Raw genomic sequence first — 26,824 nt, 5'->3', positions numbered from 1 at the left:
CACTGTGCTCCTGTCTTTCCCGTGCACGTGTCCCGTTATCAGCAGAAGAGGACAGGTCCCCTGCAATGGTCCTGGTCCCAGCCTGGTGCCCCGTCCAGTCCCTGCAGGGAAGGGGAGTGGGAGCAGAAGGGTGTGGGGGACAGTGGGGCCCTGGGGGTCTCTGGTGGGGCTGAGACTCTCTGGGTCCCACAGCTCCCAGCCCTGGCCCTGAGCAGGCAGTGAGGCCTTAGTGGGGCTGCAGCTGCACCCTGAGACGTCCTGTGCCCACTCTGACCCCTCTGTCCTTCGTTTAACCCCCTGCTCAGCTCCCCCTCGGCTGCACTGTCGGGGATCCCCCTCGGGGACCCTGTGGGTCAGACCAGACATTTCCAACTTAAGGCCCCTTGGACCCCACTCACCTGGCCGAGGCCAGGGCAGGGGCTGGGACAGGGACAAGTGTCAGGGCAGGGGCTGGGACAGGGGCAGGGAAGTAGCTAGGACAGGGGCAGGGACAAGGGCAGTGCTAGGACAGGGACAGCGGCAGGCACTGGGGCAGGAGCAGGGAAAAGGGCAGGACCAGGAACAAGGGCAGGGAAAGGGGTAGAGAGTGTCAGTAGCAGGGCCAGGGGCAGTAGCAGGGATAGGATAGGACCAGGGACAAGGACAGGGGCAGCGACAAGGACAGGGGCAGGGGCAGTAGCTGGGACAGGGACAGGAACAAGGGTCAGGGAAAGGGACAGCAGCAGGGACAGTGGCAGTAGCTGGGATAGGGACAGGATCAGGGACAAGGACAGCGGCAGTGGCAGGGACAGGAGCAGGGTCAGGGACATGGACAGCGGCAGAGAGAGGAACAGGGCAGTAGCCGGGACAGGGACAGGAGCAGGGACACGAACACGAACGGGGACAGTCCCCAGGGCTGCGCCTGCCGCTCCCTCCGGCCACGCCCCTTTTGACCACGCCCCTTTGCGGGCGTGTCCCGTAACCGTGACGCGCTCGCCCCGCCCCGCGGGGGCGTGTCCCGAGCGCTGCCCGTGACGTCAGGGGCGCGGGGTGCGCAGCAGGTGCGGGCAGCAGGGCGGAGGTACCGGGGGGTCCCTGCGGGGCCGGGCGGGGGGTCCGGGACGGGGACACCGGGACGGGGACACCGGGACGGGGACACCGGGATGGGGACACCGGCAGGGCTTGGCTGGGCACGGCCGGGCTCCGCTCGGCTCCGTGCGGGGGGAGCTGGCGCGCCCGGGTGGGAGCGGGTCCGGGCGCGGGGGTCGCGCTGGGGCTGAGGAGGGTGAGGAGGATGAAGAAGAGGATGAGGAGGGCGAGGAGGAAGGCTCGGGGTGAGCGCCGGGAGCCGCCGCACCGCCGGGAGCCCGCGGTGGGTGACAGCGCTGCGGAGGGGTCGGTGCGGGGGGGGGAACCAGCGAAGCCCCCCGGGCGCTCCCCCCGCCCCAGCCCGGGGGTCCCTCGCTGTGTGCAGCCCCAGCGAGGCGATCTTTGTCCCGGTTTATAGACAATTCCCGGCTGCCTGTCGGGGCTGGGGGCTGCCAGCCCTGCCCTGTGCGCGGGGAGCTCGGGAGGGCCCGGGCGGGGCTGTTTGTGCAGCTGGGGGGGCAAGGAAGGGCATCCAGAGCAGATGGGCACGGCTCGAGCTAAAGCCGGGCTTATTTAGTGCGGGGCGAGACGCGAGCGAGCACTCGGAGTAAAAATAATAATAATAATAATAACGCCGCATCGTGTGTTTGAAAAGCCTTTATGGTTGTCCTGGATTATACGTTTCCTGTTCCTATAGCTGAGGAGACCTCATTTGGATAATTAAGTGTCGTGGTGAAATAGGAGAATGAGGAAAAGGGGGGTTACTCGCCTCCTCTCCTCTGCCACATGGATCTGCCGCCCCGTCTGGTGGCGGTGGACAGATCCTCTCTGTGCGGGGTAGTGCCGAGATCTGTCCCCGACATCCCAGATTCGTGTTTAGCTTTATCTGAAAGGGGGTGGGGGAAGAAAAAAAAAGTGCTTTTTCCTTTTGATGCCTTTGCTACGAGACGTGTGTGAACAACTCGATTGTAAATAGGGTAAGTCCGGGTAAGGTAGTAAGTGTGGGTGAGTTAGAATGTCTGTGCTGAGCAGCTGCTTTCTCTTTGTGCTGTGGTAAACACGGGGTTGGGATACGAGATGTGGGAAGTGCTGCTGTGCCAGGAAAGGGGTATTTTTCACCAGTTACTTTAACAAAAACTGACTCCTCGTAGAAACTTTTGGTGATGATAATAATAATATTACTACTTCAGATAGGCTGATGAGGCTGAGAACACTGATTTTTTGCTCAGTGAATTTTATTGATCCTGTTTCAGGGCTTTTTGGGGACAGTCAGGGATTAATGTGCATGTTAGATAATAATCTTCTACTGCGCAGAATAGTGGTTTTACCAAGCCATGAAACTTCTGTAGCACGAACTCTGCCTCTTATTCATGTGCTATAAAGGCCATCTTTGTTAAATACTGATTTGTCATTCCCCGAGTGGTGTGAGAGCTGTAACTGATAATCTGCAGAGGCTCGTGGTTGTCCTTGCTGCAGAGGTCGAAGGGAAGAGGAGAATGTCCTGTAAAGGAGTGGCTCCCACAGGGGTGGGGGCTCTGCATGGGCTGAGCAGCCCCTGCCCTGGGGTCAGTCAGAGGAGAGAGCTCCAGAGTTTTGCTGCCCTGTGTCCCCCCCGCCCAGGTCCGTGTTACATTTAAAATTGGCAGTGGTTTGCTGCTCAGAAAACAGGAGGTGTTCTGGGAGCGTAAGCAGAGGTGTTCCTGCTCACAGCGTTGCACTGGGATGATGGAAGTACCTGGAGGGCTGTGTGTGCCAGAAGCAGAGGATCTGCCTGTTCTCAGGGGTATTTCTATGCATGATCAGATGAATATGTTACCTAATTTTTTTCTGTGAGGGCAGAGCTTGTGTAACTGTGGATTTTCAAGAAGCAGGCCTGCATTTCTCCTGTCCCCTCTTTGTGATCTCCCTGTGGCACGGCTGAAAGCTCAGCAGGGCTCCCTGAAAACTTTCTCGTGGCGGCTGAAGCCTTGAATGAGCAGGTTCGTGTGCTGCCGTCAGTATCGATATTTTCTACTCTCTCGGTGCGTGTTCTGTCTTTCCCAACTTCCTGCTTCTGACCTCAAACCCGGTGGCTCAATGAGTAGAAAATAGCCCCGTCATTTCTGGGAACAGGGAAAGATCGGAAGGAGCCGGAGTCATTCAAGCACACGGTCAGTGTTGCCAGGCCTGGCGTCCTGCCGGCAGCAGCTCGGCTTCCCGCAGGCAGCCAGGAGCCTCCCAGGCTGCTCTCCCTGGGTGGGAGGCTGCCTTCTCCACATTTTGGGGTGAAGTGCTTGGCCTCACACCCGTGAAGGGCAGGCAAATGCCGGGCTGCCCCCACCCCGTGTCCCAGGGAGTGTTTCCCAGCTGGGACATGACGACGTGGAAGTGCCACCACCCCACTGCTGTGCTCCAGTGCCTGCCCAGGACTGCAGGGAGCTTCAGGGAATGGACCTCCTTGGAAGTGTCTGGTTGTATTCCTTATGCCAGGCACTGCTGGATAAAAGCTGCTGTTTCTGTCACTTACGTATCAGAAAGGGATATTTCCCTCCTAAGATTATAGCATATTCTTGAGGTATTATTTGATCTTACCAGCTATTGAGGGCAGTGCCTTGAAGTGTAAAAGCTTTTCAGCCTCTGACAGGGCAAGGCAAAGGCTTTCTTGGGTTGGTGACAACTGGTGTGGGATGAACTGGCTTGTGCCCTCTGACAAACAGCCATTAAAGAGGATTCTTGCATATGCCCTACAGGCAAAGTAAAGCATCCTGTTAGAGCAGCAAGTAGGATGTGGAAGAGCAGAAAAAGTGAGAAAACGTAAGGGAGGAAAATAATCTCAGTCTCATTCTGCTTTCCAGCCTCTCATGACAATCCTTCTGAGTAATGAGATCTCAGCTGTAGAAAGTGCCTGTATTTCTGTCCATGCACATGCCAAAGTAGCCATGCCAGGGATGTGTATGCTGCCCTAAAATCTGGGGAGCATCTTCCACTAAATCCGCCAGTGTGGGGAGGTTACCCTGAAAGAACACTGCTGTTCCATGGCTGGAGTGCTGCCAGAACACCATCTGAATAACATATGAATGTAGTATCTGTACTTATTAATTTTCTTGCCAGTCATACTGTTTGTTTCACATGCTCTTCTCAGTGGGACCAACAAAGCTTCTTTCTTTAACTATTATTTGCAGGTCTAGTTTAACTTGGCAATCAGATGTTTTCATTGATTTTTTTTTTTTTGTTTTGGTATTTATTTCACCTTAAAACTGCCAACGCACCACTTGAAGAGCAAACTATAGTCATGTATTTTTGGAATTACCTAAGGCAGCACATTATGCAAAGACTTGAACAAGAGCAGTGCCTGCAAAAGCATTTAAAACTTTGAAAACAAGATGTTAATGCTCCTCTCTGTAGTGATTTCTGTTTAAAGGTGCTTTTTGGTGTGTTTTGCCACAGGCACTTCTGTACCTGGGCAGAGTCTCACCTGGTGTGTCAGCAACAAGTGCCATGGCTGACACCACCCAAGGGGCTGTGCAGTGGTGTTTTCTGTCATTATGATTATTAGTCCCTGGTGTTTAAGTATATGTTCTTAAAACCTTTCATCAAATGTCTGAAAAACTTGACAATTTTTCCCCATGAGGGTGCAGTTCGTGTAATAACAGTAGCAGGGCAATGGATTTGATTTATTATTATTATTATTATTATTATTATTATTATTATTATTATTATTATTATTATTATTATTATTATTATTATTATTATTTACTAACATTTTTATTGTAGGAACTACACTGTGTCAGCTTCATACTTTTCTTCTGCCACGCAGAACATGTAGGTGGACAGTGTGTGTTGCAAGCAAGAAAACTGGGCAGTAAGTGGCAGGTATAGTGTTTCTGAAGAGGTTTGTGTGTTCCTGACAGTTGACAAGACATTGAAATTTGTCTGTAGAGGGAAAATCCTGGTATGCAAACCTGGGTGCGTTGGTGAGAGCTCTGTGGAGACAGAGGAGCAAGGATAGATCTGTGACTGTGAAGCTCTACAAAGGACAATTCCTCTGAGGCAAAAACTGCTGTGACTACAGGCCCTTTAAAGCTGATGAAATCCTGGTGTTTGAAACCAAAATCACCTGGAAATGTGCATATCCATCATGGCTTTGCAAAAAAGGCAGGGCAGACGATGGGACTGGAGAGGTGGGGCAGTCTGTCGGGACACCAGTGTCAGCCTCAAAGATCAGGTGCACTCTCCACTTGCACACACGGGCAGACTTCAGGCCTCTGGAGGGCTTGGAGGCTCCCAGGAAGAAGGAATACCCAGCTCAGGAACTCAGAAGGTTAAATTCTTGTTCACCCAAACTGCTGTTCACTCCATAGAGCTGCCTGACCTGGTGGCAGCAGAGTTGTTTTGTGCAGGAGATGCCTGGCAGCCACTTGACTAAACGTGAGGAAACACACCTCTCTCTTCCCAAGGACCAGAAGTGTCCTGGAGCTCCAGACACCTCTTAAGGCAATGGGTTTGAACAGGGGAGGGGTTTTTAGCTTTTGCTTTGGCAGTACAAAGCTGGGCTCTTCACTTCTGCTCTTCATACAGGCTCTTCACCTGTATTTTATGAAGTAAAGCAGTTCTGAGCACCTTTTGTCAGAAAAGGTGGGGGCAGTTCTTGTGCAGTTCCCCTTCAGCTATTACTCTAGGGGAAGTGTTACTCTGCTGCTGAAGTGGGAGGGCAAACCAGGGAGGAAGCTCTTCCTGGAAGCGAACTGAGCAAGAATGGAATCTCTTACAATTTATCCTTACCATACCTTTCATGCAATCACTAAATGGACCTGGCAAATGAGCTGGTCAGAGGGAAACGCGGAGCCAGTGCCATTTAAGAGCCACTTGTGCTCTTTTTTCATTTGGATACTGTTCATATGAAATGTAATTTAAATGCTAGGCCGGTTGCCAGGAGCTGGATTGTTGATGTTAAATGTACTTTCCATTAGAGCTCTGTATTGGAAAACGACTTCCTAGCGCTGCAGGCATTGAAAGGGGTGGGTTCCATCAGGGTGCCCCAGTTGTCCTTCTCAGGGTCTGGCCTCTCATTGTGCCCTCCACCTTCCTCTGTGTAAAGACCAGCTGAATCAATATCTGCCATACCCAAAACACCTCCTGACTTCCGGCAGCACAAGGTGTGGTGCTTGTTTTCTGTCCTAGAAAAAAAACAACTTCTTGCCTTTAAATCCCAAAAATCTGCTAAATGTTTTTGGTGTTCCAGACTGCTGATTTCCTTTTTTTTTTTTTTTTTTAACTTACAAATCCCCCATTTGTTTTCACAAGGCTGTTTCTTTCACTGTTCCCTGTGCAATAAGAGGTGTTTCTCCCTATTTCACTACCCAGGTTAGACTGTCATCTCCCCAGCATGCACAGCTCTTGATTTAATGGATTTGCTTTGGAGATTGCCTTTGAAGGATCTGACTTGCAGGCTAGCTGTCCCTAGGGGTTGGCATTTCTTTGCAGGTGGGTTAGCAGCTGTGAAAAAAATGCAGATGGTAAAACTGTGTAAAAATGCAGATGGTTCTTTGTGTCCCTATTCAAGGTTACAAGGTCAGTGCCAACAGGTAGAAGCAGATTCTTACTGGTCCCCAGTCACTTTGCCATAATTATAGTGGCCATAATTATTCTGACCTCTGAAGAGATGCTTGGGAGTGCCAGCCTTGTACGTGGCCTGTTGGAGGAGGGAAAAGGGCGAAACTGGGTCGTCTTGGCAGGAAGAGAAGGCTCTTTGTTTGGGCACCCCTTGTGCTGACAGAAGAGTTTTCCTTCCATCACATTCCCTTGTTTTTTCTTTGTTCTTGTTTGTTTTCCTGGACCATGTTACCCCCTGACCAGGCCGTGCTGCAGGGCTGCGCTCGCGGAGTGACGTGGTGGTGGACAACCATCTGAATTAGGCTGCCTGGTTGTTTTGTCCTAGTTTTAGAGGTGGCAACTTGTGGGTGATGAGACTTTCCCAGGTTTTCAGAGGCTGATTTTCAGAGGCTTGTGGAAGAGTCAGTGAAATGGTGGAAGAGGCTGTTGTCACTTGGGTGAGCAGACACGTGTGAGGCACACGATGGTCCTGGCTGTGCCTGTGCGGTGCCAGGCTGTACAGGAGCCATTCCCACTTGGAAGGATCTTGCAGTTACAATTGGTATGGAGCAGCTTGAGCTCTGTTTTTTGGCTTGGTGGATGGGAATGGGCTAGGAAAGGGGTGGAAGGCAGTGCTGCTCACTCCAAACTAGACAGACAGTGACACCAAAGGCACAGCGATGGGTGGAAAGATTGCCCGAGGAACAGAGCAGAGTTGAAGCAGAGTGTCCTCAGCTGGGAAGAAAGGCCTGGAGAAAAGAAAAAAGATAATAAATTCATGACTGTGCTGGAAGGGGAGAGTCAGGAGCAGTGACTGACTAGTTCTGTAGCAGCTGCCTTGGTTTGCTGGCCTTGTACAAGGCAGTAAGTGTGAAGCAACCAGAAAGAAGGAGGTGTTTTCAAAGCTTAATGATGAAATTTGTTTCTCTTAAGGATTGGTTGCCAAAATGGACAGGTTAAATTATATATATAAAAATATATATTATATATTATATATGATATATATATATATAATTTAACCTGTCCATTTTGGCAACCAATCCTTAAGAGAAACAAATTACATCATTATATGTATATACATTATATGTGTGTATATATATATATATACAGTGTATGCAAAGCATTATAGTTGTGTACTTGCACCTTTTGCTAAGCCTTAGCCAAAGCCAGGTTACAGATGTAGAAAGACTGATAATCTCACACAGAATTGTGGTTCTTGGCTATTGATACCTCAGTGTGTACATGCACATAGAGTGCCACGTGCATTCTCTCCGTGATATATTGTACTTCAGTGACTCCTGTTTTGCAGACCTTATGGGTGAACTCTGGGGTCTGATAAGCAGCTTGTTGAAAAAATGAAACCTTTCTGTTGGGGTAGGGGAAATAATGTTTGCCCAGCGGTGTGGAACAAAGGAGTTTGAAGATAGCTTAAGGAAACAATGGTATATTAATGAACTTACCCCTTAGGAAAACTACTAATGCAGGGAGGGGAGGAAGGAATAGGTACGTGATCTGGCATTCTTTTTAGCAATTTCTCTGTTGTTAACCACCAGCAGACACTGCAAATGCTCAGTGACAGTCAAGGAAATCTCTGTTTGCTGGGTTTAGTGCTGAATGAAGTTTAGCAGGAGTGAGGCTGTGCAGGGACTGTTGAGTTCAGCACTAGTGAGACTGTCCCAGCTCTTCCTGCTGGACCTCCTGCAGCACCATGGAAAACAAAGGGCTTTACTGATGGTTGGCTTTGTTCTTTTGAGCTTTGTCTCTGAGAGGTGCTCATTGGGAAACTCAGAGAAATGAACCCTGATGCAAGCTTGTAGGGGTTGATCCTGGTTGCAGTTCACATGGAATTACTAATTGGGGTGAGAACCCTCAGGAAAGCTTTGGTGATACGTTTGACTAAGAGCTCAGGTGTGTCTGCAAAGTATCTGCTTCGTGATTCAGAGCTGCCTTGCAAACACATACCCAGATGGGGAAATAAGGCTAGAAAGCATGTAATGTCATGTACGAGTTCCTAAGAGTGACAAAAATCTCAATATTGTCACACAGTTCAAAAAGGGCAAGTAGAGATGGGTATATGTGTAGCAATGACTGACAGTGGAAGTGGGGGACAAGGAAAGATTCTTTGTGAGAACCTGATTTCCACAACTACCTCTTGGGCTTGCTGAATGACAAATTCTTCAGGAGTTTTCTCACTCATCACAGACAAATCTCCAGTACAGTGGCTACTGGAAGTGTTCTTGCTGGACCCCTTTTACATCTTGCCTAATCTCGCTTGTGTTACTTTACCCTCAGCTTTGAGGAGGAGAGTTTTTGCCCCAGTGAAATATGCCCTTCTTAATTTGTGTTTTCCACTGTTGTGTTGTTTCTCTGAGGTCTCTGCCCAAGCATCTGTCCAGCTGTTAGCAGGCCCTGGCCAGTTCTTCCCTGAGTCCCTGTCCCATATCAGCAGGCAGAAGCTCAGTTACTGCCTCCACTCCAAACCTGCCTCCTCTTCAGAAACTGTTTTGACATGGAGCTGTTAAACAGAGAGCACCAGTAGTTCCTTCTTGTTTCCTATGCTGTCATTCCCCTGGTTGCTGAAGCCATTGGGTTAACTCATTCTGTCTGTTTTTCTCAGACTTTCTGCAGAGTTGCTGATGTGCAGTTTTCTTTACTCACCCCCATGGCTGTAGGCACCCAAATACCAATGATATTGAGTGCAGATAAATTAATTGATGCATATGAAGGGATAGAAGGGAAGACTGAACTTCACTGGAAAGGATGGGCTGAGCTGACTGTCCTCTTAGGTAGAAGGGCTTTGGAAAACTGAAGTAATCCATGTGCTGGAGCTTGGCAGTGATCATCAAAGCAAGCTGAGCCCAGGGAGTTCTTAAGGCTTATGAAAAAAAAATCATGCCTTATATATGCCATATATATATATATATATATACACATATATGTGTACCTAGGGTGCAAACTTGCACTCTTCTGAAGTGGGGAATTACCACATGCCACCTGCCTGTTTGGTGCATCCCTAAATTCGGGAGGGTGACTGCTGATCCCTGCCTCCTGCAGTCACCCTGTGGGGCAGGAGGCAGTTTTCCACAAGGCAGGAAGCAGTGCCTTGGGTCTCCCCGTGCCAGGAGCAGGCACAGCAGCAGTGCACCAGCTCAGGGAGGCTGAGCAAACCAGGGGGTTGCCTGGGCCATGTCTGGGCACGAAATGGTTACTCTACCACGTGCAATGGTATGTAGTATACACATACACACTCGCTCTGGCCTTGTTCTTCCCTGGGAACTTGCTTTTCAGTGCTATTTTGGGATGATTTTCTGGGTTAGATGAACATTAGTGACCCATCATGTCCCAATTCTGTATTGGTTGCACTGAAGGGCTTGCTGCCTGCCTTTCCCAGGCTCCCTGAAGGGAGAATTTCCTTGCTGGAGACTTGGTAGCGGCACTGCATCGCAGTGCAGTGGTTAAAGAGCCTCCAGGTAAATGTATGTTGTACGTGTCTGTTTTAAGTGAGCAGTTAAGTGGTCTGGCTGGCCTGGCAGTGGAAAAAAACCCCATAAATAAAATTCCTCTAATCCCTGGCATTGGTTAAGCAATTGAAGGTCTTGACAAAGACATTAAAAGATATAATCTGCAGGGTACAGCACTGCCTTAGCAGTAAGCTGGGACAACTTTCTGGGGAGGGGCAGAGGAGGGGCAGGCACTGATCTCTTCTCTGTAGTGACCAGGGACAGGACCCCAGGGAATGGCTGGAGCTGTGTCAGGGCAGGTTTAGGTTGGATCTCAGGAAAAAGTTCTTCCCCCAGAGGGTGGTTGGCACTGACCAGGCGCCCCAGGGCAGTGGGCAAGGAACCAAGGCTGCCAGAGCTCAAGGAGCATTTGGACAACATTCTCAGGGACAGGGTGAGATTGTTGGGGTGTCCTGGGCAGGGCCAGGAGTTGGATCTGATGATCCTTGTGGGTCCCTTCCAACTCAGCACATTCTGTGATTCTGTGACTGTGCCCGGATTGCAGGGCAAGAGGAGCCTTAGAATGAACTCAGGTGAGTGACATTGCAGCCTTTGAGCCTCGAGGGCTTCTCTGTGCCCTCCTGGGAGGGACAGCAGCCCTGTTCCCTTGGAGTGGCCTCTGGAGCCATTGGAGTCGAGCTGTTCCTGGCTCTGTGTGGGAGAGCCTTGTGGTGCTGCAGGAGCAACGTGTAAATAAACAAGGGAGAGCCTCGGGATCCTTCCTTGGGGAGGCACAGCTGGTGCTGTGAGGTGATGAAACAGCGAGCTGTAAACAAACAGCTCCCTCCACACTGCCAGGGCTGCTGCAGCTAAACATAACCCCAGGGGCTGGGCCTGCCTGGCTCCTGCCACACTGGGCTCCTGAGGCATTACAAAGGTGAAATTCTTCACTCTGCATCAGCCAGGGCTCGCCTGGGTGTGCTGATGGTCTCCCTGGGCTCAAACCTGCCTGTCCTTGGAGTGGGAGCATGAGCAGTCAGGTCAGCCTGACCCCGCTGCTTGCCTTCCCAACACCCATCCAAAGAGGATCCTGCTGGCCAAGCCTCTCCCACTCCATTCCAGCAGCACTGGAGTCTGAGTGGAGGCAAATTATACTCCTGGTATTCCTCCCTGTGGCATGTGGGAGGAGGTGTGCAGCAAAGGGGAATTTTGGTGACCCGTCTGCACCCTGTAATAGGGGAAGGAAATGGCAGGGTACAGCTGCTCCAGGCAAGAAGGTTCCTGAACACGTGGTATATTAATATACACTTCTGTTTCTCAGACAGGGAGAACTCCAGAAGCCTAGTGTAAGAAGTGGTTTGCTTAGTCACGCTGCTTAGAGGTTCATTAAAGTTGTGTTATTGTGACAGTCTTGTCTTTTGATGGCTGTGTCATGAGTAATACATGAGGTGGGGTTTATGAGTATCAACTCTCTGAGGTGTCTTTAATGTTGCTTTTTGAATGAGGCTGAGCCCGAGGCCCTGATTCCTTGTGGCTGCTTAATGACTCAGTTGTGTGTGATTGGGAGAATACACGATGTGCTGGGGTAGTGTCATCAGGAAGTTATTCACACACAGCCTTGCTCCAGAGTGCTGGTCTGGATGCTTTAGTAATTAGCAGAAATGTAATGGACATTTGTGTTCACTCTTCCTCCTGTTGAGGCTATCAAATATGTCTGGAACAGGCTGCTTTTCTTTTTTAATATTGACAGAAACATGAAGTGATTGCTTCTAGATCTCCCTTAAAAGTGTTTTAATCATTAGTGGAAGGAGAGGATGTTGCTTTGCTGTTGCAAGACGTAGGTCTCAGGGTGAGTAGGTGATGCGTGACTGGAAAGCAGCGTCACTCCCGCGGAGCTGAACTCATGTCACTTAAAGAAATCACTTCAACTCGCTCTCTGCCCCTGTGATAGGGTTAAAAATAAATGTGCTACCCGACCAGGTATTTTGAGGTCTGTTTCTCACACCACGCGGGGCCTGCTGGAGAGCAGTCTGGAAGGGAACTCGGGCGGTCGCGGATGAGCAGGCCAAAGCAAACCCGTTCTCCTGTTTGTTTCCCCTCTGCAGGGCAGACTCTGCATCCCACATGAACTACGATAATCCTCCTCCTTACCCCGGCCCGGGCCCCACCGCCCCGTACCCGCCCTATGCACAGCAGCCGGGCGGGCCCCCCGGCCCCTACCCCGGGTACCCGCCCGGGCCGACCGGGCCCTACCAGCCGGGCCAGCCGGGTTACCAAGGATATCCCCAGTACGGGTGGCAGAATGCACCTCCACCTCCGGGACCGGTGTACGCCGACGGGCCGAAAAACACAGGTATGTTTGCCTCCTTGCACGAGTACACATCGACCTTGAAGTCATTTGGTTACCAGTGCCTGGCCCTAACCAGGCTGGGGAGAGGGGGAGGTGGAGGCTTGTTTGTGGTGGTGATTTTCTGTACAGCTCGTTTTTTTGTTTGAAGGAGTGGTTTTGTTTACAGCCTGCCTTCCTGCTTTTGTTTTGCCATGGTGTCTCCCAACAGCTCTCTGGTTGTTGGGAGATACAGCTGAACATCCTTAATGCTGTTCCTTAAGGGAATCTTTGTGCTGAGGTTGTTACACAGGCTTTCTGCTGGATTTAGGTTTGCCACAAGTCTCGTTCCACCTGTCTCTTGCTTGATAAGTTTCAACCAAGGGCTGCTCAGTTAAAGCTCGTAATATTCAAATGTAAGATTCCTGCTGAATTAGTGGGCGTCGGTTTTCTTCAGCCCATCAGTCTCTGTCCAAGTGATCTAATCATTCCTGGGCTTTCTGGTGGTTGTTTTATTTCTGAAGCCATTATCATTCTGTGGAAAAACCCAGATTTCTGGGGAAGGGAAGGAGGAGGATGTACCTTCCCTTGGCAGCTGGCTGGTCCATCTGTGTGCCACGTCCCCTCAATATGGCATATTGGTGTGCTCTGGCACCCACAGCTCTCGTGGGGCTCGCTGCAGTGCTTGCAGCAGGCTCCATTTGTCAGAGGAGGGTTGAGAAGATGATTAAGGGAGTGGAGTTTCTCCTCCTTTATACAAGGAGAAGCTGAGAGAGGTGGGACTGTTCAGGGGGTTTGAACAGCAGTGTGGGTCTGTCGGGAGCACCCAAATTTAAGCAGTGAACAATTGGTGTGAGTGAATAAGAACCTGAATTGAGTGTAAATCATGACTTCAGCTTTCTCTGGAACAGAGTGAAAAATCTGCCTTGGAGTAAGAGGCAGCAGCATGGAGCTGCTTCCCACCACTTCCACCACAGGAGCTCTAAGTGTAATCAGGGTTTTCCCTGGGATCTGCACGTGATTTTGGGGTGGCTAAGAGACATTTCTCAGTACTGGGCAGGGGAAAAACTCCTGGTCTCCCATGTTGAACATCTTTGGTGAGTGTCAGTGTTGCTTTGCTGCTATAGCCACAAAAAGGGCAGAAGCTGAAGGGAGACTGGGATTGTTGCCTTGGACAGTCTGACTTTGAGCCAGGTCTGCTGCCTTGGAGGCTTGAAGGATCTCATCTCAAACTGGATCAGGGAACTGGTGACACTGAATGTCCTCTGCTCTGCCCACAAACCTGTGGAGCAGCACAAAGGACTGGGCTGGGAAATTGGAGAGGAGAAGTAGCCAAGTGTTTGAGTGTGTCTTTCCCTGAGAGCCCAGGCTTGTGCTGCAGGAGGGATGGTTTTGTTGTTAAACCTGAGCAAACACAACTGCAGTTCTGCAGAAACAGCACTCTAACCCACAAACCAAAAATCTTCTGGTAAGTTTTGGCCTTGAACTGCTTTCCTGTAGCCATGGGTGGTCTCTGAAGCCACCTTGGGAGCCTCTAATTTGCACTGCTTTTGCTGAAGTGGATGTAAAAAAGTCATAGAATCATGAATACTTTGGGTTGGAAGGGACTTAAAGCTCATCTTGTTCCAAGCTTCAAAGACCATTCAGTTCTGACCCTCCTGCCATGGGCAGGGGCACCTTCCACTAGCCCAGGTTGCTCCTAGCCCCGTCCAACCTGGCCTTGGACACTTCCAGGGATGAGGCAACCACAGCTTCTCTTGGCAACCTGTGCCAGGGCTTCACCACCCTCACAGGGAAGAATTTCTTCCCAGTATCCCACCTAACCCTGCCCTCTGGCAGTGGGAAGCCATTCCCCCTTGTCCTATCCCTCTAGGCCCTTGTCCCAAATCCCTCTCCAGCTCCCCTGGAGCTCCTTTAGGCACCAGAAGGGGCTCTGAGGTCTCCCTGGAGCCTTCTCTTCTCCAGGTGAACCCCCCCAGCTCTCCCAGCCTGGCTCCAGAGCAGAGGGGCTTTAGCTCTTGGAGCATCTCCGTGGCCTCCTCTGGATTCTCTCCAGCAGCTCCACATCCTTGTGCTGTTGTTCCTCAGGGCTGGAGGCAGCTCTGCAGGGGGATCTCACCTGAGGGGGCAGAGGGGGAGAATCCCCCCTTCCCCTGCTGCCCACGCTGTGGGATCAGCCCAGGGCACGTGGCTGGGCCAAATTGAGCTTCTCATCCACCAGCACCCCCAAGTCCTTCTCCTCAGGGCTGCTTTCAATCCCTTCTCTGTCCAGCCTGTGTTTGTGCTTGGGACTGCCCCAACCCAGGTACAGGACCTTGCACTTGACTGTCTTGGACTTCACGAGGTTCACACAGACCCATCTCTCTGTCCAGGTCCCTCTGGATGGCACGTGTTTGTTTTACACACCTTTATTAATGTGTGCAAAATAAAGTCAGGGCTGTAACTTCGTGTTTGTCTGCAAAAGCTTGTTCTTGATTCTCCTTCTGTTAAACACCCTTCACCCCCCCCCTCCTTTGCTCCTTTTTGGCCAGTCTGTCAAAGTGGAACCTGATCTTTGTCCTGTGAAGTGTAAGAGAGCTTTCAATAAGGCTTTGTTTAGGGATCGACTCCAGGAGTATCTGATTTAAATGGATGTCCCTAAAAAAGCTAAATTTTGAAAATCTGTTCCACTAGTGCTATATATCTGTTGGTGTGGCTGAACCTCTACTGTAAAAAATTGACGTCTGAATTTAATCAAGTCATTGCAGTCTGCCTTGCTGGTCTGGCGTGATTTCATGTGGCTTGTCAGTTCCTGTGGTGTTTCCAAACACTTATCTGGGAAGAGCTGCTGTGTGGATGCTTCCCTTCCAGAGCAGATGTTTTGCTCTCCTAGATGACTTTGCTTAATTTAATGAATTAAGCTACTCCAAGTAGTACATCAGTATTTCTGAACCAAACACACGTCCACACTGAAAACTAGGAGGTTTGCTATAGTTTAGATTTTATGCTTTACATAAAAATTGTGGTTATACATTAAGACTTAGTGGTGGTGGCCGTGTGACTCCCTTGTGTTACAGCACTGTGGGAGGGTGAGATCACACCAGCTGGTGTTCCTTGGTCCCTTCTCCCAGAGGGGTTGGAGTCCAGTGTGTCCAAGCTGGCACCCCTCAGGGTCACCCCAGCTACCTCAACTCTGCAGGGCAGGAAAGGCTTCAAAGCTTATGTTTCTTCTCCAGGGGAAGGAGCAGTGAGCTGGAGAGCCTGGGTGACTTGCTGAGGTGGCACAGAAGACCTCATGGCCATGGGTTTGGGTTTTGGTTTTGCTTTTTGAGTATCTGGCTTTTGGACTTGCCCAGGTTACCTATACCAAGGTCTCCACAGAAACCCCACTTCTTACCTCTTGCAGGGGCTGACAACTGACTTGGCTGTTGTTTGTTGGAAGTAAACAGCTTGACCTTTACCTTTAGTGCTGATAATTTGTATGCTGAGCCTGAGGGACGTTATCCTTAAGGGTGTCTGATTCAGCCTCCTCACGCTGTGAACGACGTGCTGATCTCTGTCTGCAGTTTTCCTGCTGTCCATCCACACAAAGTCCATCCAGGCATGAGTTCCTGGAATGCAGCAGACATGCCACACAGTGCTTTCTGTGGGTAGAGGGAACCCTCTTGCACCAGAACAACACCAGGAAACACACAGCTTTAGGAGCACACCGTAAGGACCAGCACCTTCCTGAGCAGCAGGGCTTGCTTAGGAGGAAGAAAATCTCTCATTCCACGAAGTATCTCCTTTCCTCACCAGTATTTTCATTATTTGTTATCAGCTGGCATAAGGAAACCGCAGCAACTGCTGACTGGTCAGCTGGTACTTTCTTGTCTGTGTAAATTTTAGAGGTGAAGTGTGACTCTGCTGATAATGACACTCTTTAAAAAGAAGTGGAAGGAGCCAAAGTCCGAAGTGACACACTAATTCTGAAAGCACCAGCTGATGTTAGCAATCCATCCAGCTTCACTTCTCCCCCCTGCCCTCCTTGTTGATATGTACCAGTGTAATGGATGGGGCTGCTCCCTGCTGTGCCAAAGGGAGCCAGGCTCTGTCAGCAGGCACTGAGGGCAAACAGAGCTCAGTATTGCGTCTGACCTATTGGACACACAGGGTGGAAATCTTATTTCTGGAGGTTGATTACTTGTAGCAAAGCCGGCTGCGATAAGAGTAATAGTCACAGTGATGCTGTCTGCCTCCTAATGTTTGGCCAGCTGCAAGAATAAACAGGTCACCTAGATACAGTCATTGCCTGCTGACAGAGGGGTGGATTTTTCCTCTTTACCTGTCTCAGTGTGGAAAGGAGGGGATCCAGATCACTCTGATTAGGCTCTCTGGTGCCTTTCAGTGGTTACCCCTTCACATCTTCAGCCCTGCTCAGCTGAGCCTTCCCCAGCAGAAGTTAATGTGGAGGGCAGCAGGAGCAGTTCCAGCAGGATTTCTCTCTTATCTGTTGACCCTTTCCATAGCAGTCTGTTGGAGCATTTAGTTTAACTGTTCCTGTACCTTCAGGACCTGTAACTTCAAATGCTGGAGTCCTGCCAAAAAAAAATTAGTCTCACTTGGCAGTTGTCCTCTTCTTCTCTGCTTCTCATTCTGTAGAGTGCCTTAAAACCCAGCATTCTCTCTCCTGCAGGATTGCTGTATCATCCCTCCCTCTGTCCCTGGCTGCACAAACAGCGGGGGCTGTTGGCTGGCAAACAGTGCAGTTCTGATGTCTCACCTCACCTTCACTGCTTTTCACCCCCGGGGAGGGGGTAATCTGATAAAACACTGGTGCAAAGAAAATTATTCCCAGTTCAGGTCTGGTATCTGAAAACATGCTGCAGACAAACTGGCCTGAGGAGGCCGAGACTGGCTCCATTGGGGGCTGAATTTAATGAGGCTGCTGTTCCAGACAGTCCTCATCAGCTGGGCTCCAGGCTGGGTGAGGAGCAAACCCTGCACAGTCTTTTCCAGGCGCTGCACAGCCTGTGGTGCTCGAGCCCTGGGACTGTGCAAGGAGAGTCTTTTTGCCCTGCTCACTGTGGCATGTCCCCCTTACTTCAATACTGGACTTTGTCCCTCCTTCTGTCTGGCACCCAGAAAACTCTTGCAAAATCCTTAGGTCTGTGCTGTGTAAATGCCTCCAAGCCAGGTCTTGTTTAACTCTAGGACTGATGCTGATTTTCGGTGTAAACATTGCCTCAGGCTGAGGACTGTGCTGTTCTTAGCCCTGCAGTTGATTAGGTTGAAAACACCTCCTTGCTTTAACAGTAAATTAAGATTTTACTGATTTTAAAAAAATGTTAGAGGAAGCTGTCAAATTCTGTAGTTTTGGGAGATGTCTCTCTTCTGCCGTAGTCCAAAGGAAAGCTGAAGAGTCTGAAGCCTGAATTATTATACTTCTGAGCTGAAGGGAAGCTTGTTCCTCATATGACATGTTTCCTGTGAACTTTCTAACCTCTGTGCTGGGGTTTACAGTGCTTTGGAGAGCTGGCTGGCATCCTGCAGAGACCTGAGTGAGTACTCACTACAGAAGGTGTGCTGATGTCCTGTAAGGAGTGCCTGTAGCCCTGCTTTTTAGAGACCTCGAATCCTGCCTGGGCCCATCAACACACCATAAATGCTCATTGGAATGACTTCCATTGTCTCAGGGATCTCTTAATACCATCCCTGTGTACTCAGGAGAGGAAACTCAACTCCTTTGCGGCTCTGAGCTCAGCTGAAAGAAAATCATCTGCACAGTTGCTGCCGAGTCCTGTCCCGTGCATTGTGTGAGAGGGGAGCAACGTCAGCCAGCGCAGCATTGGCTCTGGAAAGTGCCCTCTTGGCACAGCTGCACAGCGATTTCCCCGAAATGTGGGGCTTATTCAGCTCCCTGAAGGCTGAAACAGCTCTCCAGGGTGACTGTAAGAGCCGCTCAGACTTACGGGAATGGAAAGGCAGGAATTTTCTTAACCTGCTGGACATCAGCATGCGGCCACGGAGGAGGGCAGGTCCAATACCAGTGTGGGTAGTTGTAGATCAGTTGTTTCTGCTCGAGCCAGGCTGAAATCAGGGCTGGGTCAGCAGCAGCTGTCTGGTGGCAGAGGGGATTTGCAGGTGGAACTGTCTGTGCTCGCTGGCAGTTTGCTCTCGTGACACTTGGTTTGTGCTCAGGAGGCTCTGGCAGTAGCAGTTTGTGTTTGGAGCTGGGGGTTGTGAAACTTGCTTTTAGAGCTTTGGAAGATTTTTTTTCTTGAAAGTGGGCTATTGTATTTCCATCTGGCTGTGGTATCTGTTTCAGGAGTGTGCTAAGGTATTTCCTGAAATCTGAGTGTGGTGTTGGTGGAGACTGTGAGCACAGTGAAAGCCTCTGGGCAGGAAGGAGTTGGGGGGCCAAGAAATTGCAGGCCTGAAGCTGTTAAGCATGAGCAAATACCCCCAGAGAGGAGAAAGAACAATTAAATGCCTTCCTTGCCAAGAGAATTGGATCTCATCTGTGCCCAGGCTGTGCCTGGAGTTCTAATGGGCAAGGGAGGAGGCCTGGGGCGGATAAAACTTTAGTCCCTGTTCCCAACCCTGCAGTCTCTTCTTCTGCACTTGCTGGCTGTGTGTGGGGTTTACTCCAGGAGATGTGGCTGTCTGGGAGGTCAGGGCTTAGAGTTCCTTCCTCCTGCAGCGCTGGGTCTGCAAACCCAGAGAGTGCCCCTGGAAGAGGGGCTCGAGGACACTTGATTTCCTGTCACTGCTGCATCCCTTGGGTGCACTTGTGCTGGCTTTCCTTTCTCTGGCCTCCATCCTGGACAAAAGGGCTTTCCAAGGGCTTGTGTCGATGGTGTTGTTTTAAGCAGTTTTAAGCAAGACTTGCTGGCTGGCTGGAGAAGTGAAACCAAAGCTCTCAGTGCAGAAGTGGTTTGTGATAAAACCTCCTTAAGTGACAAGTGGGAAAAGGCTTATGGGTCCCTCCTCTGCTGTGTGCTCCCTCCCAGACGAGCCCGTGGTGTTAAGTAATGCTCCTGCTCTGCCCAGCTGTTACCATGGCAAACAGCCACTCAGATACCACGGGAAGGGTTTTTGGTCTGCAGTGGCAGTGGTTGATAACTCCTTTGCTGCTGCCTCCTCTCCTGCGCTCCAGACCCTGGGATGGGATGGGCTGGGCTGGGATGGGCTGGCTCTGGCATCAAAGCCCTTGTGCTGCAATCCTTGTAGACCCAGTGAAGCACTGCAGTAAAGGGGCACTGCAGTTTAAGGTCATAATTTTAGTTTATACCAAACCAGGTGAAAAGTACAGCTCATTCCTTTCCCTCATGGAGCTAATGATTAACATATCAATTAGGCATGAGAAGAAACAAAATGTGTATGCTTAAGATAAAGCAGACTGTACATGAAATGAGAAGGTATTGTAGTATTTGTTTTAAAAACAAAGTGGGAGTTATTTGCACTGGATTGTGCAGGCCAGTGCTGTGTGATTACAGGGAGTGCTACCATTTCGGGGTGATTCATTGTGGTCTAGGCTCTTTAAGACTGATTAGAAGGTGCGAGGGTGTTCTCAGCTTATACCCTCTCCCATCCTGTTTTAGAGAAAAGCAATGGAAGCATCAAAACTTGAGGCTAGAACTGAGTGCTGTCTCAGAGTGCCTCTGAGAGAAATCGCCCCCGTTTCGCATCTTTGGGACCACCAGGTCCAAAGGGTTAATGGGATTCTGCTCATAGTGGTGAGGACCCTGTGTGCCTGGAGATGGTTGGAGTGCCTGGCCTTGGGCAAAAGAGAGGTACAGAGCAGCTGATGGAGTCCCCAGTACAGCTCCCCACAGCAAACTGGGTGGCTTTAGCTTGGAGGCACTCGGGCTTCTGACAAAAATCACACAAAATCTGCAGTTCCCTTCGCTGGCAGATTTTGGATGGGGTTTTGTTGGCAAAGCTATTCCAGTAGGAAACCTGATCTCTGTCAGTGGAATCCTGCTGGTTACAGCGAGTTGGGAAGCCGTGGGGTGACTTGCATCAGTAACATGCAGTGCAAGACTTCCCAACAAAATGATTTTAGGAGGTTTGGGGTGCTGTTACGCTGTCCTTTCATGTGCTGTTGACAGAGGATCCCCTGTGTTTATAAAGCACTTCTGCATGGGCTGAGGGACTGTGTGAAGGTGCTGCCACGTGCTCTTGATGTCCTTGGGGTACTTGTGTCACTCTGTTGGTGCTCTGAAGCCAACATTCAGGTGCAGTGTCCAAAATGAGCAGGTTGGTGTAGGATGTCTCCAGCCGAGTGAGAGGCTGGGCTGGGAGCAGTTCATCCAGCCTGCCTTGGAGCTGGTTTTTACTCTGTGCACTCTGGTAGCTGTAGGTGAACAGGGGACCACCCTTCACCTGCTCTGCTCCCCTCCTCTCCTCTCCTCTGCAAGCCCCACACCCAAGGGGTTGAAGAGAAAAGCTCTTCGGTATTAATTCTCTATAACTATGGTTAAAGTCTCTCTGGCAATTGGTGTGGGACATGCAGCTCCTGAAGCATTGATGAGGCTTCAGAGAAAGCTTTATTAAACACAAATTGAGAGGAATGTGTGGTTGTTTCTATTCAGAGTCTTGCCCAGATGCTCTCCAAGTCTGAAAGCTTCCAGTGGTTGATGGTGTGTGCTCTCAGAGCACAGCAGTGGTTGCTCCAGCTCCCCCTCGAGACTTGCTCTCTCTGAAGGGGAGCTCTGCTCTGGAAGGCAGAGACTTGTATTTCAGGTGTTGTCTTTGAGGCATTCCTTGAACTTGAGAGGTGAGTGGGTTGGGTAAAGTACAACAGCCCCCCTCCATGGAGAAAAACACAGCTTTTTTGCAGATGCTTGTGCCACAACGTGCTGCTGGTTTAAATGACTTCCAGCTTTTAGCAGAAGAGAGGGAATGAACACAATCTCTTTTCAGTGCTGTTCCACTGTTTCTGACAGAAAGGCACATCCCAAACTTATGGTGAGTCCTGGGAAGGCATTGACACGGCTGCTGTCCCCTGCCCTGTCCCAGTCTTGCCCCCAGCTGTGCTTGTGCCTTGGCCAGCTCAGGGCAGCCCTTTCCAGCACAAACCACAGCAGAGGTGCTGGAGGGCTGGCAGGGCAGGGGGGGGATGCCCATGGATGCTGTGACCCACTTGTGCAGAGAGGCAGCGTCCAACACGAGTCAGCTGAGCCGCCGTGGTGAGAGCACCCGGCTCCCACTGCACAGCTCTGAGCCTGGAAAAGCCATTTCCTTTAATATTTCAGCAAGTGTTTCATAACAGCACTTTGTACACGCCTTGAACATGCTTTGTCGGCATGTCCCTGACACTTGGCTGTAGCTTAAAACTTCTAATGAATTAATCATAAATACTTCAGGCAAATGCTCTGGTGTGCCTGCAGTCCTGGACAGCTGATGGTAACTGGCACAGGGCAGCCTCCCTTCTGCTGTGTGGGTCTGGATGTCTCTGGGCACTGGGACCTTCAGTTTTGGACATGGCAGTGCTCTGGCAGCAACAATGCAGCTTCCTATGGCTCAGAGGTGGGACAGCTTGAACAGCACCTGGCAGCCAGCTGGAAGCCAGGGCTGCCTCAGGGCTCCAGCACAGGGATGTCACCGTCTTGCACAGGGCTTTCAGAGCATTTGGGGTGTGTTTTCCCTCCACTCTTTGTAACAGGACCTTCTCAGAGCAAACAAAGGCACCAAAGAGCTGCTTGTTCAGAGCTCCTGGATTCCACCAGGGCTGAGCCCCTGGGTCACCTCCCCATGGAGAACAGGCAGTGGGGCTGTGCCTGCACAGCAGATGCCCCCTCTGTTATTCCCGTTGGTGAGAGGGAGACTGCCTGGGGCTGGGGCACAGGCTGGACCCGAGGGCAGACATTTGGGGGTACTGGGCTGTCCCTCTCTCTTCCCCACCTGGTGCTGTCAGGGTTTTGGCAACGTGTGAGCTGGAGGGTCGTTGTGCCCATGGCTCTGCAGAGCTGGAGCAGTGACAGGGAATGGTTTCCTGAGCACAAAGCAGGCCTGTGGGAGGGCCAGGCTGATGCCGTGAGCTGTCTCCTGCCACCAACCACCATGTGTGCAGGTTGGACTCCTGTGTGAGGGCACGTTTTCCATGCAGACCACAACAAACAGACCCAAGGAAGTTGTCAGGAAGGCGAATCACCTGTCTGCCCTCAGATTGCCACAGCTCTGGGTGTGAAAGCCCAGGCTCAGTGAGGAGGAACCAGAGGTGAACTGCTCCTCTGTCCAGAATGGGCCTCAGGGCCTGGCACAAAGAGCAGGCAGCACCCTGGCCTCAGGTAGGAGACCCTGCTGGGAGAGCTCCATCCAAACCTGGGGCTCCCTCCTGTGTGCTCAGGCAGCTGGCAGAGTGCAGGAAATCCCAGTGGACTGCTGGGAGCCTCCGGGCAGCCCTCGGGGGGGCAGAGCTGGGCTGGTGTCTGTCCATGAGGTGACACCCAGGGCGTTTGGGCACTCGCCCCTTGGCCAGCGGGGTGTCCCAGCACCGCCACCTCCTGAGCTGTGCCTCAGGTGCAGGAGGGGCAGAGCTGGAGCAAGGGCTGGTCATCCAGGGGGAGAGGCAGCTGTGTGTGTGTGGCAGGGCTGGAGCAGAGTCAGGCACCAGCTCCTCCCTCCAGTCCACACACATTTGCAGCTGGGGAGGGTGGCACCTCCTGGGGAAACTCCGCCTGGCTCTTGTTCCTCTCCGTGGTACCGTGTGACTGACCCGGCCCCTCTGTGCCCCTCTGTGCCCGCAGTGTACGTCGTGGAGGAGCGGCGGAGGGACGACACGGGCGAGAGCGCCTGCCTGACAGCCTGCTGGACCGCGCTGTGCTGCTGCTGCCTCTGGGACATGCTGACCTGAGCCGCCCGCCGCCCGCAGAGCGCTATGCAGCCTCCCCACTCCTGCCCCCCGACTTCTTTTTTCTGTTACTGTAATCAACTGCTCTGCTTTGCACAGCCAAGAGGTTCCCGTCTGTCCGTCCTAGCGCCTTGTCGGGGGTGGGGGGGTGCAACTCCTTTATTTTAGTAAAGGAAAAGGAGAGAAAAAAAAAAAAAGGAGAAAAAAAAATCCCTTTTTAACATTTCTAAGACTTTTGTTGTAACTTTGAAGAATGTGCTGATGGTGTATTTCAGCCAAAGGCATTCTGATGAAATGTATATTTACCAGTTGAGATTTTCCTAGCCCTAGAGACGAAGACATACGCAATAATTAAAGCCAACAGTTGATTTTCTTCGCTAGGTCCCGGCTGTTTCAGTCAATCTGTCTGTGCAGGGTCAGTGTCCCCTGGTGCTGTGTGTCCTCAGCCCCCCACGGGCACTGGCTCTGCAGGTGGGAGTCCTGGGTCTGGCACCTCCAACCCCCTCATCCCACACAGGGCGGCACAATTGGCTTTTCATCCCTCGGGGCTGGGCGGGCACATCCCCTTCTGGGACCAGCGCCCTCTCCAGCAGCTCCTGGAGAAGCACAGGCTGAGCTGCTGCAGCTCTTGGGGAAGGACTGATCCCAAGCTGTGATCCATCATCCCCTGCTGCAGAGCAGAGGCTTGCAGGGGGTAAATTAATGGATAAGAAGATACAAGGCCATGGATTAATTTAGTGCAGAAGATTTAGAGCTGAAGCTGTTCCATGGCACGCCTGGCCAGAAGAGGGATAAAAAGCTTTTGTCTGCAGAAAAGGGGGAAAACCTGCTGCTGATCCCAGGGATTTGCATCCCACTGCCCCCCCAGCCTTGGGACCAAACCTGATGCACTCACCAGCTTTGCTTTGCAGTGCCCAGAGAATGCCCAGGGATCTTGGATCTCGCTGTCCCTCGGATGGCCCTGGTGCTCTGTGCACCTCAACTCAGAGCTCAGCAGTCCAAGTTTGGGGCTCTGGTCTGGGGTTTGGGGTTGATGAGAGCCCCTGGCAGCTGCCTGCCCCAGGAGCCTTAATGCCCCTTGCCTGCCCCCCTGCAGCCCTAAGCTCAGCTCTGTGGCTGGGTTCCCAGAGCTCCCAGGAATGGGTGCTGTCACCTTCCCTGTCACTGTCACCTGCTTGGCAGCTGTGGGGGCACAGGAGGGGAGTCCCTGGCTCACCCTCCTCTGTGGGTGGGAGGGAAGTGGAGTGTTTAGCTACCCTGTGCCCATGGCCCTCCATGCCCCCTCCAGCCTTGTGCTCCCCCCCTAGACTGGTTTTGGCTCTTCCCAGCCAAGTAATGAATGGCTCTGTCCCTGCCAGGCCTGAGGGAGCCTCAGCCCTGCACACTCCCCTCAGCTCCTTGCCCTGTCTTGGGTGCAGCAGGAGCTGCTCCCAGCAGGGGAGAGGGTGAGGACTCGGTTTTCCTGCTCTGGCACCTGTCCCAGACACCAACCAAGTGGCTGCAGCAGCGCTCTGGGTGCCACAGTGCCCGTCCTTGGGGACAGGCAGGGCACGTCACATCTCCCATGCTCCAGCAGCAAGGGCCACCCCAGGTCCCAGCACACCAGCTGCCTGGGCTGTGGGAGAGCTCAGGCTCTGCCAGTCCCCAGTGGGCCTGGGCACCCCTTCCCCATCCCAGTGCCAGGGCAGGGCAGTGGGTGCAGCTCTGGCAGCCTCTGCAGCGGGGAGTCTCTGGCCACTGCACCAGACAGGGGCTGACCCACCTGGCCAGGCCTACGCCCTGCAACCCAAATGGGGAGAACCTGGCCCAGGGCCCACCTGTTTGCCCACCCCAGCACCTGGAAGAGACGCCAGGACACACGGAAGCCGAGGTTGGGAAGCGGCAGATGTGGCTGCTCACAGTGGGTGATGGGATGAAGCAGGTCTGCACACACACAGGAGCTCAGAGTCCCCCTGGGAAGGGAGCCCACCCCCAGCCCAGCCAGGGATCTCCCAGCCCCACCAGCCCCTCACAGGCCCACCCCCAGCCCTGGCAGAGCCCATGGGCACAGTGCAGGCAGGAACCCAGCCAAGATGCCTTGTCCAGGGCCTTTCCCAGGCCTGTCCCCACAGAGCTGCAGCCCCGTGTCCAGCCTACAACCCATCTCAGGGCAGCCCCCAGATCACTTTTGGGGTTACAGGGCTGATACCTGGGAGTGGGACACTTACTTGGATGCAAACTGTTTGGGATTGCACAGGACTTGTTATGGGATGCTTCAGGGAGGCCCCGAAGGTGCAGGTGATTTTTAGGAGGAATGTGGGAAAGCAGTGAGGTGAGGGGCCCAGCAGGGTGTTGGTGACCCCCTGGTCATTGCTCTTGTGCAGCACCTGATCCCCCCGGTCTGTCTGAGCTTATCAAATTCCTCCTAAACACTTTCTCGCATGGGGCTCCCTCCCTGCCCGTGTGTCTGCAGGGTGTGAGAGCACCGGGGGGGGAGCGGCCCCGTGTCCGTGGGGCAGCCGTGGGATCACCGGCGGAGGTGACACAGGACCCGCTGGTGACACAGCTGGTGGTCTGGGAACCCGGGGGCAGCGAAAGGCCGTCCCAGAGTGTGGCAGCACCCGCGTGCCCGTGGGATGAGAGCACGGGGGTCGGCACAGGACCGGGAAACTCCTGCCCGGCTCCAAGATCCCGGGAGGAGCGGGCGGGGGCCGGGCAGGTGCAATTCCAGCAGGGGCCACACGGTGGCGATGTCCCCTCGCGCCGGGGCGTGCGGAGCGACCGGGACAGCGGGAATGGCCGGGAGAGAGGGAATGACACGGGAGAGAGGGAATGGCCTGGGACACTGGGAATGACACGGGAGAGAGGGAATGGCCTGGGACACTGGGAATGGCCGGGAGAGAGGGAATGACATAGGACAGCGGGAATGACACGGGAGAGAGGGAATGACATGGGAGAGAGGGAATGGCCTGGGACACTGGGAATGACACGGGAGAGAGGGAATGACACGGGAGAGAGGGAATGGCCTGGGACACTGGGAATGACATAGGACAGCGGGAATGACACGGGACAGTGGGAATGACCAGGACAGCAGGAATGACCTGGGACAGAGGGAAAGGCACGGGAGAGCAAGAATGACTGGGACAGCAGGAATGACACAGGAGAGTGGGAATGACCTGGGAGAGTGGGAATGACCCAGGAGAGAGGGAATGGCCTGGGACAGCAGGAATGACCAGGACAGCTGGACCGGCCCAGGAGAATTGGAATGGCCCAGGACAGCAGAAATGGCCCGGGACAGTGGGAATGACCACCAAGAACGGGCTGGCTGGGCCCATGCTCATGTCCGTGTTCCATGCCCATGTCTGTGCCCATGCCCATGCCCATGCCCATGTCCATATACATGCCCGTGCCCATGTCCATGTCCGTGTCTGTGCCAGCCCTCCCAGCCTCCCTCTTCCCCCACCACCACTCTCCAGCAGGACCCCTCCACCAGCCTCCCCTGGTGCCCACTCTGGGCAGCACTCAGGGGGTGTCTGCAGGACAAGGGTACAGCTGCTCCAGGGCAGCAGGATTCCCTGCAGGCCCCTCACCCCAAATCCCACCACACCCCCCCATGAGAGCAGC

At 52.4% G+C, this 26,824-nt stretch overlaps 1 protein-coding gene across 4 annotated transcripts; it reads left to right on the top strand.

Annotated features, from left to right (window-relative positions):
- The first annotated feature begins 891 nt into the window (after positions 1-891).
- Positions 892-23,601, top strand: CYSTM1 (cysteine rich transmembrane module containing 1). Of its 4 annotated transcripts, none has more exons than XM_064671516.1 (3): positions 892-1,040; positions 12,185-12,432; positions 23,118-23,601. In XM_064671516.1, exons 2-3 carry the CDS (start codon positions 12,204-12,206, stop codon positions 23,222-23,224), a joined length of 336 nt encoding a protein of 111 aa, XP_064527586.1. In that variant the 5' UTR covers positions 892-1,040; positions 12,185-12,203; the 3' UTR covers positions 23,225-23,601. The 4 variants fall into 4 exon arrangements, with proteins under 4 accessions (XP_064527586.1, XP_064527587.1, XP_064527588.1 ...); XM_064671517.1 differs by having other exon boundaries at positions 993-1,060; XM_064671518.1 differs by lacking the exon at positions 892-1,040 and adding an exon at positions 1,894-2,045.
- The last annotated feature ends 3,223 nt before the right edge of the window (positions 23,602-26,824 follow it).

Source organism: Pseudopipra pipra, chromosome 15, assembly GCF_036250125.1.
Source record: "Pseudopipra pipra isolate bDixPip1 chromosome 15, bDixPip1.hap1, whole genome shotgun sequence".
Classification (NCBI taxonomy): domain Eukaryota; kingdom Metazoa; phylum Chordata; class Aves; order Passeriformes; family Pipridae; genus Pseudopipra; species Pseudopipra pipra.
The sequence above is the reverse complement of the archived record's forward strand: the minus strand, read 5'-3'. Positions and strand labels throughout refer to the sequence as shown.